The sequence below is a fragment of the Acomys minous genome, assembly GCF_964271855.1.
Source record: "Acomys minous genome assembly, chromosome: 3".
In the NCBI taxonomy this organism is placed as follows: Eukaryota; Metazoa; Chordata; class Mammalia; order Rodentia; family Muridae; genus Acomys; species Acomys minous.
The window spans coordinates 69,976,418-69,991,328 of NC_140485.1; the positions used below are offsets into that span (position 1 = coordinate 69,976,418).

General features: G+C 43.0%; 1 protein-coding gene across 2 annotated transcripts in view; it reads left to right on the forward strand.

Moving 5' to 3' along the window:
- Positions 1-205: 205 nt before the first annotated feature.
- The window catches only part of NCOA5 (nuclear receptor coactivator 5), a 33,397-nt gene continuing 18,691 nt past the window's right edge, over positions 206-14,911 (forward strand). For both annotated transcript variants that reach the window (XM_084775079.1, XM_084775080.1), the window contains exons 1-2: positions 206-362; positions 11,755-11,821. In XM_084775079.1, the coding sequence (XP_084631205.1) occupies positions 11,784-11,821 (38 nt within the window). In that variant the 5' untranslated portion in view covers positions 206-362; positions 11,755-11,783. The remainder of the gene's footprint in view (positions 363-11,754; positions 11,822-14,911) is intronic.

Genomic DNA, 14,911 nt, shown 5'->3' on the forward strand with positions numbered 1-14,911 from the left:
AAGTCCTTTGCGGGGCGCAGGCGCCTAGCTAGTACTCTACAGAGACCCGTTACTAGGCAACCGCTGGCGTTCTCAACCGCCGCCCCACAGCCACTTTCTTGCCCTCGTCGCCAAGGAGATTAGACGCCTCAACTCGTCTCTGCCGTACACCCGCGCGCTCTTTACGACACTGCCGCGGCAGACGCTGCGTGCGCGCCCTCTGCCCCCACCTCCACACTCCGCCCCGGCCGCCATTGCCTCGTGCCCGCGCCGGTCGGTTGGTGGCGCCTTTGTCCTACGGCGGGCAGGTGGGCCGAGGCCGAGGCGGCAGCGGCGGGCCTGAGGCGGAGGAGCGGCGGGGGAGGCGGCCCGCGGTGGGAGCGGTGAGTGCCGGGAAGCGGTGGCCGTCCGCCGAAGCGTAGGACTGATGGGCAGGCAGTTGGGGGTGGGGTGGGGGGGACAGGACGCTGGGGCGGGAGGGCCCGCTCGACGCGCGGCCGCGGCCTCTCCTCCTGACGCGCGCGAGGCTGCGCATGCCCGGGGCGGGGCGGGGCGCGGCTGCCTCCTGGCTCCGGTCCGGCCCAGGTCCCGGATCCGGCGGGCCCGGTAGTCTAGCGACTGTGGCCAGAAGTGGGCACCGCGGCTCGCGTCGGTCCCAGCTACTGAGGCGTCTTTGTAGGATCGAGCACGCCCTGCTCTCGAATCTGAGAAGTCGCTCGCCAAACCCCCCTCCCCCCGCCGGGGTGGGGCGGGCAGGGGTCGGGGCGCGCTGCAAAGTCTGTGGGCGCAGGAGGGATTCGAACCCCTGAGTCGAGGATCCCGGCCTCGGCGGCGGTGTCCCGACACCAAGCAACCTGGGGAGCGCTGTCACTCTGGGCACATTCTCGAGATGTCAACTTTGTGTGACATCTTGCTCATTTTATGGACACTAGCTCCTGGGCCCGGAGAACCGGGCGAGAGAAACCGTGCCCGAGGTTCGCACGGATACGGCGCCGGAACCTGCTAGCTTCACAGGGTCCTAGCACTGGGCCCTTCCCGCTCCTCGGTAGCGGGCCAGGGGCTTTGCTTAGGACCACATCTCCCCAGCTTCCGACCCTCTGCGTTGCACCTTTTAAAGTCTGCCTACCGTCTGTACTATTTGCCAAATGTTAAATGTTTTTCTTTAAACTGACTCTAACCCCCTTCCCCTCCCCAAATACACATGTTTTAGGCGGAAATCTCGATCTCAAACCGTATAATGGAAAGCCAGTTACTCTTCTAACGCTCATAAAAAAAATTAATAAATACATGTCTATTAAAATAAACACTGTGTCCTTGTTCCTCCTGAAGTTGTGCGCTCCAGGCTTTGGTAACCGCTGCCCTAGGAGAACGGGGTTAATTGTCGTGTTATGTCTTTCACTGTATATGGAACTTCCACCCCCTGCCCCCTGCGACATTCCAGATCCCATTGAAATGCCCTGGCATCTTCGGATGATGATCAGTATTCTGAGCTTTCTCATTGTAAAAGGTTGCTGTTGCTGACTTAGATGCGCCAGTCCCAGGAGCTTCAAGAACCAACCCTCAGATGCACTGGGTGTGCCTCCTCTGGCTTCTTACAGTGTTGTGGTATGGAAGCCACCTCAACAGTTCATAAAAGAATGTTTCTGCAAACCATGATGGGGCTTTTGACAACCATACATTTGCTCTTTTGCATATTAGTCTGAGTGTGAAAAGTACCTTTGTACCAACATTTTGGAGCAAGACCCTAGTTTTGCCCTGTGGGGATTGTAAATAACTTGACCAATGGTTACCATGCATGGCTTCCTTCCTTTTGGTTTGTCTCTTTCCGTTAGCTCATCTTTCACCTGTCATATATTTGGGACCCCTGACATGCATATCCTACCTAAACGTAGCGACTGGTTTTCCTTGTATAATGTGCTAGCAAGCTGACCACATTGCAAGACTAAATGGGAGACATTTTTCTAGATAATCAGCTGTTCCATGTCCCATTAGTTATGTTCATAAATTAGGTTTGTATAAAATATGAGAGTGGATTAATTTAGTTTCTGAAAACTAAGCCACCTAGGGCCATTCCAGATACCCCACCTCCAAGGGCTATATAAGACAAGGAGCCTGTATTCTTTGGTGCTGACCTCTGTATGAACAGAGCGTAGACTTAAAAATAAGGCCATCCATTGACCTCAAATTTCTAAGCAGCGATCCTGTGCAAAGAAGAAATGTGAATTTCATTTTACTCAGGAATCCATTTCAGAACGTCAGCAAGTGGAGCCTCATCCACCAGTTCTCCAAGCTAAAAATAAACAGCAAAGGTTTGCTCAGAAACTTGATTTTAAATAACCATTGCAGGCACTCCATGCCTGTGGCCTGCAGATGGCAGTGCCTTTCTAAGCTTGCTGCTACTGTGAGAACTGGGATTCACCTGTGCTTTTACAAAAAGGAAACTTTGGACTCTGCCCTTTAGTTTTCTGCTTTGGACTCCCTGCATGAGAAATGTTGTCTGTTTCTAAGCTGGTGCTGAGCTGCAGACAGGATGCACACTAGCAGTGCGTGGTGGGAAACACCACGAATCTGCTTCTGCAAGGTATTTTGTAAGATGGGGACACTGGTGTCGTTATATGTATTAGGAGGCTTTGTGCATATATGAAAATGACAGCTCAGTGGGTTTTAAGAGTCCCTTGCCCAAGATTGTGTATTAAGAACTGGTTCAAGACAATATTGTTGTAGATAAAAAATTTCATAGGAGGAACTAGGCAGTGTTGTGTGGCATCCATAGTCCAGGAGTTCTGAGGCCTCTCTGTATGCTAACTAGCTACGTGCAAATATATGTCTCAGAGATGGCAACCATCTCATTATGACTTTGCCTTTGTCTTCTCATGAATTCCTCCAGTGAAGTGTTCTCCCAAAGAAATGGTCTTCCTATTGCATTGCTTCCTGTGTACCTTGTGGTATATGAATGATTACCACAGGCTTTTGGGGCTAATGCTTTTAAAGCCCTCTGTCAGCTCTTTTTGTGCACTAAAAGATTTGTCCTGAGCCAGGCACGGTGGCGCACACCTTTAATCCCACACTCGGGAGGCAGAGGCAGGCAGATCTCTGTAAGTTTGAGGCCAGCCTGGTCTACAAAGCAAGTCCAGGACAGCCAAGGCTACGTAGTGAAACTCTGTCTCGAAAACCCCGCCCCCCCAAAAAAAAGATTTGTCCTGTAGCTGAGTGTGGTGGTGTACACCTGTAACCCCGGCACTTGGGGTGGCAGAGGCAGTCAGATCTCTGTGAGTTCAAGAGGCCAGCCTAGTCTACAAAGTGAGTCCAGGACAGCCAAGGCTACACAGAAATCTTGTCAGGAAAAAACAAAAACAAAAAACCAAAGATTTGTCCTGTGAACAGCATACATTGTTGGGTAGGCTGTTCTACATAAATAGAGTTAAATGCTCAGATAGTTAAGAGTAGTGCCCAACAGAAAATGATCCTCTGTTGCTCTCATTAATAGAAGCTTTAGTGAAAGGTAAGCTTCTGTCTAAAGCAATACCAGAGTTCCAATATCCTGTTTCTTCCTCCACCTTACACAATATAGCATACAGTTAGGCCCTCTATTTAGAAGTGTCCCTAAAACCTGTTCAAATAGAAAAACCCACAAACATCAACTATTAGGAAGAAAATGCTGTGACAATAGCTAAAATATGGAAATATACAATCCTTAAAAGCACTCTAAGAAGAATAATCAAACTGCAATCTCCAAAGGAAACAGGTCTCTAGAGGCTAGAGTTAGTAACTGCACAGTTCCCAGCTTGCTGGCCGGCATCACAGAGAGTACAATCTGATGCTTTAATTTACTGAGTATTGCTTTTGAAAGTATGTTACCCAGTTCTCCAGCTAATGAAGAGCAAACTGCTAATTCTGCAAGCCAGAGCCGTCAGTATTGTTTTGCTCCTGGAGTTCTCTTTGAAGCATTTTGTTTTACTACCTAAATACAATTTTGGGGGGTGGAAAATAGCCACGTACATACTTCCACATCCACACCACTAAAGCAAAGTGGAGCAAACCTGAATAGGCAAACATTAGGATTTTGGTAGACATTCCTTGTTAGGAAAAGGTGTTCTTCTGAATGTGAGGAATTATTTATCAAAATATCACAGGCATTCTAAATATTCCTATCATTTCAATTTCAGATTACACTACACTTTACCAAAAAGCCAAGAAGCAATCTAGTTCAAACTATAAAGCTGAAACTATTTTTTGTTGTTGTTTTGGTTTTTTGAGACAGGGTTTTTTCTCTTTGTAGCCCTGGCTGTGCTGGAACTCAACCTGAAGACCAGGTTGGCCTTAAACTCACCAAAATCTGCCTGCCTCTGCCTCCCAAGTGCTGGGATCAAAGACACATGCCAGCACTGCCCAGACGAAACTATTTTTATAGTTAAGAACTTGTGAAAAACCAAGTGCAAGCATAAACCAGAAGTTTTTGCTGTCGGTTAATCCTGCCTATGACTAGATTTTCTTTCTAACAATTGATGTTTGTTACTTCTGTTTCAACAGGGTTTAGGGAGAGTTCTAAATGGAAGGCCTAACTGTATGTTATATTATGTAAGCTGGAGGAAGAAATAGGTAACAGACTAATACTTCCAAAATACTTGTTGAAAGTCTTCTGAGAATTTAGTTGAACTACAAAAGATTGGTATCAATACTCAGATTCTATAAACTTAAGACAGGGCCTGGAATTGATTTTTTTTTTTTTTAATGAACTTTCTAGGAGGTACTGACACATCATCATTAAAGAATGTGACATAGGGAATGAATGTATGTATGTAATGTATGTGGGAACATATCTATTTACATATGAGAGAAGGGACAGGAGGGTTTTGTTTCACATTCATAGTTTCAGTTTTATAAGATGAAGAAGTTGTGAGAATCTTCTGTTAACTGTGAATGTACTTGCCCCTACTCGTGTCCACTTAAAATGAGTTAAGACGGCTTTGGTGAAGCTGGTGCTGGAGCACCTGCCTAGAGGCTCAAGGCCTTTTGGTTCCAGCCCCAGCACTGAATTAGAAGCTAAAATGATGGACTGGTTTTTATCTACAAAAATTTTAAATGTTGCTAAGAAAACGAAGAATGACTGTCTGTTTTCTTTGTTAATAGTAGACTGAACTAGTAGACTGATGGCTATTAAAGTGGTGCACATCTTTAATCCCAACACTCAGGAGGCAGAGGCAGGCGGATTGCTGTGAGTTCAAGACCAATGAGTCCAGGACAGCCAAGGCTACACAGAGAAACCCTGTCTCAAGAAACAAAAAAAAAAAAAAAGTGTTGGAACCTGGCTAAAGAGAAGCTTGGTGGCTATTATTGTTTTGACCATCAGTGATATATTTATGTCAAAAGATCCTGATACGGCCTTGCTAAATTTCCCTTATCTACAGTGGCATACGAACTAGTGTTGTCATTATGTAAGTATTGTTTAGACAGTAGTATTTTTGAGATTTCATGAGTGTCTTTCCTGCTATGTCCACAAGACCCTGTATCACAGGAGGCATCCTGGTTCTCTGGTGGATTTTGTTGTTGGTTTGTTTGTTGTTTTTGGATTTTTGAGACAGTTTCTCTATGTAAAACCCTTGGTTATCCTCGAACTCTCTTTATACACCAGGCTGGCCTCAAACTCACAGCGATCACCTGCCTCTGCATCCCGAGTGCTGGGGTTAAAGGCGTGGACCACCACGCCCAACTGGTTCTTTGGTTCTTAACATTGTTTTTGCACCTTCTCTACCAAAGACATTCCCTGAACCTTAGGTATAGGGTTTATGTGTTAAATGTATGGGGCATGGGGGGCTGGAGAGATGGCTCAGAGTTTAAGAGTACTGTCTGCTCCTCCAGAGTTCCTGAGTTTGGTTCCCAGCAACCACTTGATGGCTCACAACCATCTATGCCCACTAATGCCCTCTTCTGGTGTGCAGGTGTACATGCATATAGAGTATTCATGTACATGAAAAACAAAAAAACAGGGAAACTTGAACTTGTATGTATGTATGTGTCAACTGGGGTTGGGTATCTCCTGGTTCCATATGCTGTGCATTTTGGCCAGTTTGTGGATCTCTATACTAGTCATTTGCTGCGAAAAGAAGCTTCTTTGAAGGGTGAGAGCTACACTTACTTGTGGATTTTTTTTTTTTTTTTTTTTTTGCATTTCAGAAATAGAATAAAATAAAAAATTAAGCTTGGCGGGTGGGGGGAGGAGACAAGGGTTAGCTCAGCGTTAGAATGTTGCTCACCCTGCACCACATCATGAGTTCAGTCCTCAGTGCGCCCAAGCTCAATGTGCTCTTGCTTTTGATGCCGCTCCTCCCCCTCTGTCTCTCACAGACACACATACAAAATCTCACAATTAAAAGCAGGAAATTAATGTTAATAAACTTTGTTTCATTTTGTTGAGTCCTTTGATCCCAATATTTAGGATACTGAGGCAGGAAATTTTGGAACTAGAGGCCAAAACAAAAATATCCTGTGTCTGGAGAATAGAAAGTGATAGAAGCAGTGCTTATTAAGTAAGTAAGTCGTACTCCACTGAGTATCTGTGCAGCATTTAAGCACTGGGTGTCCAGCACAAACTGGCCCTTTTCCAGGTTCCCCTGGCCTATGATCAGTCCTAATAAGAGTGTTCTAACTGGGAACCACGTCCCTGTTGGGAGTAGCTCAGCCTCTTGTTTAAGCAATTTTGTTTGTTAGATTGGGATCTAAGTTCTAGATTTGCCTTTTGGGTGGGGGTGATGGTGTGTATAGGTCGTACACACAAGAGCATCAATGTAAGTGTTCATAGAGCTGTCAAAGTAGGACATAGGGTATTTTCCCCTATTGCCTGCCACCCTGTTGCTTTGAAACAGGGCCCCTCATTGAACTAGGCTGCATGGCTGACCTCAGGATCTGCTGACTCAACTCCTTATAGAGCTGGGATTGCAGCCTGGCTTAGCTTTTAATGTGAATTAGAGATCCCAAATGACCAGACCTCCCGATTTATGTCTTGATAATAGTATAGCCTAAAATAAACTGCATAAAACCTAAAGGTTGCTAGGCAGTGGTGGCACACACCTTTAATCCCAGCATTCAGGAGGCAGAGGCAGGCGGATCTCTGAGTTCGAGGCCAGCCTAGTCTACAAAGTTAGTCCAGGACAGCCAAGGCTACACAGAGAAACCCTGTCTCAAAAAACCAAATCAAAACAAAACAAAAACCCTAAGGTTTCTTCATCTCTAGTTTGGAAACTTTTTTTGAGACAGGGTCTCAAATCGAATCATGTACATGGTGTACTGTACAGTTTTAGGGACAAAACTTTGTAAGTTCCTGTTTCCAGGAATGATAATGGTGATACAGTTAAATAATAAATACAAAGTGAAGGGGATAAATATGAAGGAATGTATAGTATTCAGAGTGAGTTTATCTCTGATTAAGGATGATTAGAAGAAGTTCAGCAAGCATGGCATTTTCTTATCTCTGATCTGTGACACTAAAACTCATCATTTTGTTCCTGATTTAAATGTGTCACCAAAGCCGTCTTTCTTAAGAAGCCCTCTCATTTTTCCTCCCAAGTTTGGGAAATGTAGTAGGTGATAGTTACTGTCTTTATGAGTTTGGTTTTCCAAAGGTATCATCTTCATGTAACACCAGTTTAGTCACTTTCGAGGAAGTTTGATTTATTTTGTCAGCAGTTGTTATATAGACTTCTGGAGTCTTTGTCAGTAATGATGCTATGAACCATTCAAGCCTCATGGGTGGAACTGTCTCATTCATTCTCATTGTTTTCTGTTGCTGTAGTCTGCTCAGTAGAAAAATCTAGTTTAAGGTTTTTTTGAAGGGCATATCTGTGGCTCCACAGTAGAGAGCTTACTTCACCAACAAACCAAAAAAAACCTTATTTTATAATTTTTTACTTAGAGAGAGAGAGAGAGTGAGAGAGAGAGAGTGTGTGTGTGTGTGTGAGAGAGAGAGAGTGTAGCAAAGCAGTTCATGGTACTATATATGCAACATGTGTATTTATAACACTCTAGGAACACTCTGGAGCCCTACCTGGTACTGTAAATGGGAAACTATGCACTCTTTGGGAATTCTTTACCTTATTCTTTCATGGTTTAAAGTGGCTCTGCTACTTCAGTGTAACATGTTTTCTTGATCATTTTCCCAGTTTTTCCTTTTGCTGAAATCTCTTCAGTTTCTGTTGGTTTTCTTGATTTAAAAGATCTTTAACTGAGAAGTACTTTTAACTTCAAGCTTTCAGAAGACTGCTTGGAAATGACAGGTTTCCAGCAGAGGTTATGTATCTCCTTGGTGATTACGGTGATACTGAATGGCACTCATCTTGCTGATAAAATTATTAAACTGTACAAAGTAGCATCCAAGCAAAAGTGGAGAAGACAAAGACTGACTTTGGGTTTTGTAAAGAATACCATGTCATAGGAATAGAAAGAAGCCTTTCCTTTCTCTACTCAAAAGAAGTGGTCCACCTGTGTTTGGAAAGACGCCCAAGCCGCTGCCGCTGTGCTGTTGGTTAGCTTGTATCCAGTCATAGCTCCCATTTCATGTCCAGAAAGAGCTCTGACTCATGTTGCCCTTTTCTTCTCCTTTAGATTAATGTCATTTCTATTTCCTTGATGTTGGCTCTCTAGCTTTCTGAGGAGTCAGGAAAAAAATAATGTGAAAGAAAAACTCCCTAACCCTCTGCTTCCAGCTGCAGGAGCTCAGGTTGCCAGAGGTTGTGTGTATGTGTGCTAGAATTGTGAGGGACTTAACAACAGTGTTGCTGATGTTCCCCACTGTCTATAAAGACCTCCCAGCCCTTGCCTCACACGGGCAGTCCTCCTCAATGAGACTCCTAGCCAGAAAAGCTCATCTCATTGTCCCTATGTCAGCCAAGCTGAAAGATGAAGACACTCTGAAACGCAGGTAAAAAGTCAGACACTTGGCACACCACAGGAAAGATGCGTTGGCCTTTAAAGTAAAGTAGTTGATGTATGCAGTTCAGTGGCAGACAACTTGCCTAGCCACACCACAAAGCAAAGCAAAACCAGGTGTTGTTGCTCATCCCTTTAATCCCAGCATTGGAAGACTGAGATAGGAAGGATGTCTTGAATTTGGGGCTAATCTGTCTTAAAGAAGAAAGAAAGGGAAAAAATGTGTACTAGTTGAATCTTTTTTTTTTTTTTTAAAGAAGAAACAAGCTACAACATCTGCATATACCATTGCTTTGGATTACTCAAAGAGAATAGATGCTACAAAGCAATTGTGATAAAATGGCTTAAGTGTATAACCTGGCCTGTACTTTAAATAACCTTTCAATTGCAAAATTGTTTTTGACAACTTGAACATAAAATAACTGCCTTTCTATCTGGAACCAGTATTGCTTCGAAATTTCATAGTATATAACCACTTTGATCTCCTAATACCTATATGGTAGCACTCATAGGCTAGATTCCATGTAATACCCTTTCTTTTGTTTTTTCCGAGACAGGGTTTCTCTATGTAGCCTTGGCTGTTCTGAACTCGCTTTGTAGACCAGGCTGGCCTCAAACTCACAGTGATCCGCCTGCCTCTGCCTCCTCAGTGCAGGGATTAAAGTGGGTGCGCCACCACACCCAGCTGTAATACCCTTTCGTATGCAGAGGGAAAGGATAGAGTTGACAGAAACTTACCAGTTGGTTAACATAGTACTGCAAGGAACATTGTAGCACCTAAAAAAATCCCAGCACTCCAGTGTAGCAGGCAAGAAGATCTTGAGTTCAAAGCAGCTTATGCTATAAACAACACCATTTATATGCACATACATATATATCCCAGTAATATTATGAAAACTGTAAACAGTTAAAGGTATTGTATTTCTTCCAACTCCTAGCTGTCCTGTACTTGAAGTGTGTAATGAGCAGGCTAGGTCAGTAGCCCTTGCAAAGCTGAACTTTGTTCTTCACGATTATACATTTTTTTAAAAATTAGGAATGAGAAAAAAAAAAATTAGGAATGAGAGAGATGCTCAGTGGGAGAAGATCCTGCTTGCCAATGACAGCCTGAGCTCAGTCTCTAGAACCCACATAGTAGAACTGACTCATAAAAGTTGTCAGCCCTCACACATGCACACACACAGTTTTTTTGTTTTGTTTTAATGTTATTTGCTGTGATGCCTGACATTGTGTAGTGTGTGGTTTGGATATTTGTGAACTTACAGAAGTTCCATCTGCAGTGTCATAGCTCTAGACAGCTGTTATTAGTCAAGTCTTAACATAAAAGGTACATCCTGACTTGGGTGTGCTTGTGCCACTTTTAATCCCAGGCAGAGGCTGTCTTTGTGAGTTTAAGGCCAACCTGGTTTAGTGAATGAGTTTCAGGATAGCCAAGGTTACATAGAGACACCTTGTCTCAAAAAAAACAAAACAAAACAAAACAAAAAAACCAAAGAAAAAGAAAAAATACTCTGATTTTAAGCAGAGATTATATCCTGTGTCCTCATAATGCAGAAGGTAAGAAATAATTTGGGCAGAATAAGTTTCTCTGGCTATGTATGTTCATATTTGCTTCAGTTTTGTCATAATATAGAGACTTGTGATTTAAAATAGAGTTACAGATCTTCCTCATTTGAACGAGAGTTTAAAAATTGGCAGCTTACTGCATGAGTGAAGCCTATATGCAGACCATTTTTTTCCCACATTGCTGTAGCCTTGCACATGATAATAAAGCACTGGGTTTTTTAAAATGCGTAATTACTATTTTAAAGCATTCTATTAAGTGAGTGTTTAATATCATTTGAGTCATTAGCTATGATGCTGTTAACTGCTTGAATGGAACAAATGGAAGAAGTGAAGCTGCACTGCACTAGGAAGCAGTGTGTTTCATTTGTCAGAAGTTTGGAAATTCTAATGCATTCATTCGTTTTCTAAGCTCAGGTGTTATTTTGAGACATAGATCGGTGTGTTTCTTTATGTGCTCACTTGTCTCTTAGCATATGGGTTTTGTTACTCGCTTCAGGTTTTGAAGAATGGGTATGTTTTGTGTTTAACAAGGGGGCTTTACCAGCATCCGTCATTGCCCTTTCTCTTAGAGGTGCTGTGCTTTCCTTACTCGTCTGTGGCACGTGCTGTCCTCTCTAAATGAAAATGGATTGAGAATGAATTGTCACAACCTGTGTGCAAAATGTTTATGCTCACCTTAGCTTATAGATGTGAACAAATGACATTTGATTTTTGAAATTAGTTTATTTCCTACATCTCGTTCTGGAAGATTTTCATTCATTAGAAAGCAACCCAAAGTCCATTAAAAGGCTGTGCTTCATTGAATAGTGATGTTTTAAGACCATTAATATTAGCTTCTTTATAACATAAAAGAGGATCGTTCATCTCCTCTCCATCCCATCTCCCCCTTCCGCTTCTCCTAAACTGTACTTTTCTTCCAGGAGAGAAAAAATCCAACTGACAACCACCTTTGGCCCACTTTGGACAGCGGAATGTTAGGTTTAGGGTTTGGCAGGGTATGGAGATACTGACATAATTAAATTCACACAAATTATGTCTTAGGTACAAAATAGATGATAATTTTTCACCTGTAAGTCATAACACTGTACTGTCTTAACTTAATAATAAAAACTGCTTAAGTGCCAGTATGTCTCTGAATACTGGATGGTTTTCCTTGGACCAGCTGACCAGCTGGTTGCCATTGTAGTTTTTTTGTTTTTGTTTTTGGTATTGCTTTCATTTAAAATGTTCTGATGATCTTGTTTTTATTCCGTAGCATTGAACAGATGGGTTGATTATTCTTTTCAGATATTAATAAGGCAGCGGAAAGAAGAAATATGAATACGGCTCCATCAAGAACCAGCCCCACACGAAGGTAAAGTACCCTGAAGCAGTGAGTTACCTTGGGAGAGCTGGGCTCTGGGGAGTTAAGCCCAACTTCACGCATCCAGGGTCTTTTTCCCCAACAAATCAGAAACACTCAAGCCAACAAGAACCTTGTCTGAAGGGCCTTGCTACTTTTTAAAATCATGCATCAGGAGATACAGCTTCCTCTGTAGGAAGCTTTGTGCTTTCGGTGACAAAAGCAGCAAGTTCAGCTTGCAGCATGAGTTGCAGGCAATTGGAAGAGGATAAACCTCTGTCTTTCCCCAGCTCACATGTCATTGGGAGCCTTCAGAGCAGGAAGAGGGCCCCAGGGGCGTGTTGGTGTGTGCCTGCCGTGCTGCACTGTGGCGGGCAGCAGAGATTGACTCTTCACTGCAGATTGCTGCCGGTCCAGATGTTAACCCAGGTTTGCGGGAAGAGCTGCTTGAGAGATTGCTACTGTGCTTGTGCTGCAGATCCGTGTGCTCGCATGTTTGGGTTACTTATTTGAAGGAAAATAAAAAGGGCAAAATACTCCATTTCTCAAAAGTCTTCCTTTTTCTGAGCTTTTCTGAACACTGAAGGCATTTCCCCAATATGGTCTTCCTTCCAGTATAGACAAAAAAGTCACAACTTTGGTGTGTACTCTCAAGACATAAAGGAGAGCTTTGCTAGTGTTCTATTGAGATTGTATATACATTTTGTGGTCCCAAAGCAGCGTACAAGTGGGATGCAATGTGTGCAGTTTCTTGTGGCATGCAGCCAATGCAATGTAGTTCGTATCTGATGTCTCTTGAAGGCTCCTATACGTGCTCTAGGTTTTGCCTTTGCTCCTAGGTAAAATGCCAGATTTCCACAGAAACGACATCCTACAATAAGATACATTCCAGCGAATGCCTCAGAGGAACAGGAACTTGACACTGACCCACCCTGTAGCTCCCCAGGGTCAACATAGTGGAAGGAGAGAACTGACACGCATAAGTTGTCCTCTAACTTCCACGTGTGCGCCGTGACACCCCTACACACAGAGTATTACAATTTTTAAGCTAAACTACATTCCCTACATGAGCTAAGCTTAGTTGTCCAGACCGAACCCTAATGTACATATGTTGTACTAGCCATGAGACCTGGGAATGCACTTGACTTACTGAGCACTTGCACATGACTTGGCAACTATCCTGCTTTTGGACAGAGCCACCTGTGTGCCTTGTGTTTTTATTCTCACTTGGACATGAAGGGAAGGTATTTTTTAACTGTCAAAATACATCTGTACAGTCTGCAGAGTTCATGCTGACATTGCAAGCAAGACAATGCTTCTGATTTCAGCTGAATTCTTTGTCTATTCTTGCCTGTACAGAGTAGTTGAATCAAACCCCACAACTGTAGCTATGCCTCAGCTGTCACATGGATATCTAGCCATCTATTGGTTTCCCTGTACAAGAAGGTACACCATCTTGTTACTTGTAACACCATAATGCCTGTGACTGGCTGCAAGTATAGCTCAGCTGGTAGAGGGCTTACCTCGCGTGTACTAAACTCTGGGCTCAATCCCCAGCACCACATAAACTCTGTGTTGTGATACATGCCATAATCAGAGCACCTGAGAATTGGAGGCAAAAGGAGTTCAAGGTCATCATCAGCTGCATTGTGGGTTCAAGGCTAGTCTGGGATACAGTAGAGCTTGTCTAGTGTGGCTTTCAGATTAATATTGTGTTAGTTGACTTATGGTTATGTGTGGTTATGGAGGACATAAATTCTTAATTCCATGTAATGTCTGCTTTCATCAGGCTGTATCTAACTGGTATAGATTTAAGACATTCCTATCTCGATTCTTAACTCATTCCTCAGGAAACATACAATGGGGTAGCTAAGAGTTTGTATCTAATAGTCAGAATTATGAGGTTTCAGATCAAAGTTGTAGTTGCCAATGACTTAAACGAAGAGACATAATGAATGTGTCCAATTTCCAAAGAGCTCTAGTGTATATTTTTCTCAACTAAGTGGCTTAAAGGAGTGTGGAATTTATAACTATGGAGACATTAACTCTACTAGAAAATTTTTCCACCTGTGATGCTTGTGATCTTTGGATAGTTACCAGCTATATTTTTACAGAAATGAAAAAAGAAAGCACACACACTTTATAAAATAGTCATTCTTGATTCAGTTATGAACTGAAAGGGCATTTTATATCATCCTAATAATGATGTTTAGCTAGGTGCTTTCACCTTTCTAGTTGATCATTAATATTCAACATTGCAGTTTTGGAAAAATAGCTCACGGTTTTGGAATCCAATATAGCCATTGCCTGGGCACTAAATAAAAGCGAAAACCTAAACAAAGAAGCCCAAATTTTTACCTTTAAAAAACAACAGACACAGATCAAGACAAAGTAAACATACTGAAATAAACCAGTACTGTTTTGGTTAGTGCCCTACCCGTGCTTAGTTTCCTGGGCATAGCATAGACCAGCAGTGGAATGCAAGTATAGGCAGGGCAGATTAATCTGGAAGGACAGTGACTTCTGAACTGTCAATCCCTTGCGGTGTATGCATCCAGTCAAAGCCTTGAGGTAATTGCAGTGTCAGCAATAGAACTGCCTTCACTGGGCAGCCCTGATCTTTCTGTGTGCCCCAGCACAGTGTTGTACTATTCTGGGAGTAAGACTTGACACTGAACTGATGACCAGCATTTCCTTTAAGATACGCTTTTATGTCTTCATGCTATCTACTTTAGAACAAAAAATAGTAGATTTGCTGGCAAGACCTTTGTAACACTTGTTTTGCTGGACTTTAATTGTGTGTCAAAACACCTGTCTATGGGAGTTCTCACAAGATTATCACATCTTTAAACATCTCTGTAAACCACAGTTCTTCTGGGTTTGCTCTGTGTTCAGGAATATGCCTCCCTAACGACTCTAGCTATCAGGGTATGATTCTGACACTTGGCCTGGCCAAGTATGAAATCTGCATGAGGGATCCCTACTCTGGATCACATTTTAACCTGGATCCTTTGTGTACAACCCTTGTGCTGCTTCCGTGGACCACTTCAGTGCACAGCATGAATGCACCCATGTCGTCTGTAGCTGGTTAACAGGCAGTGG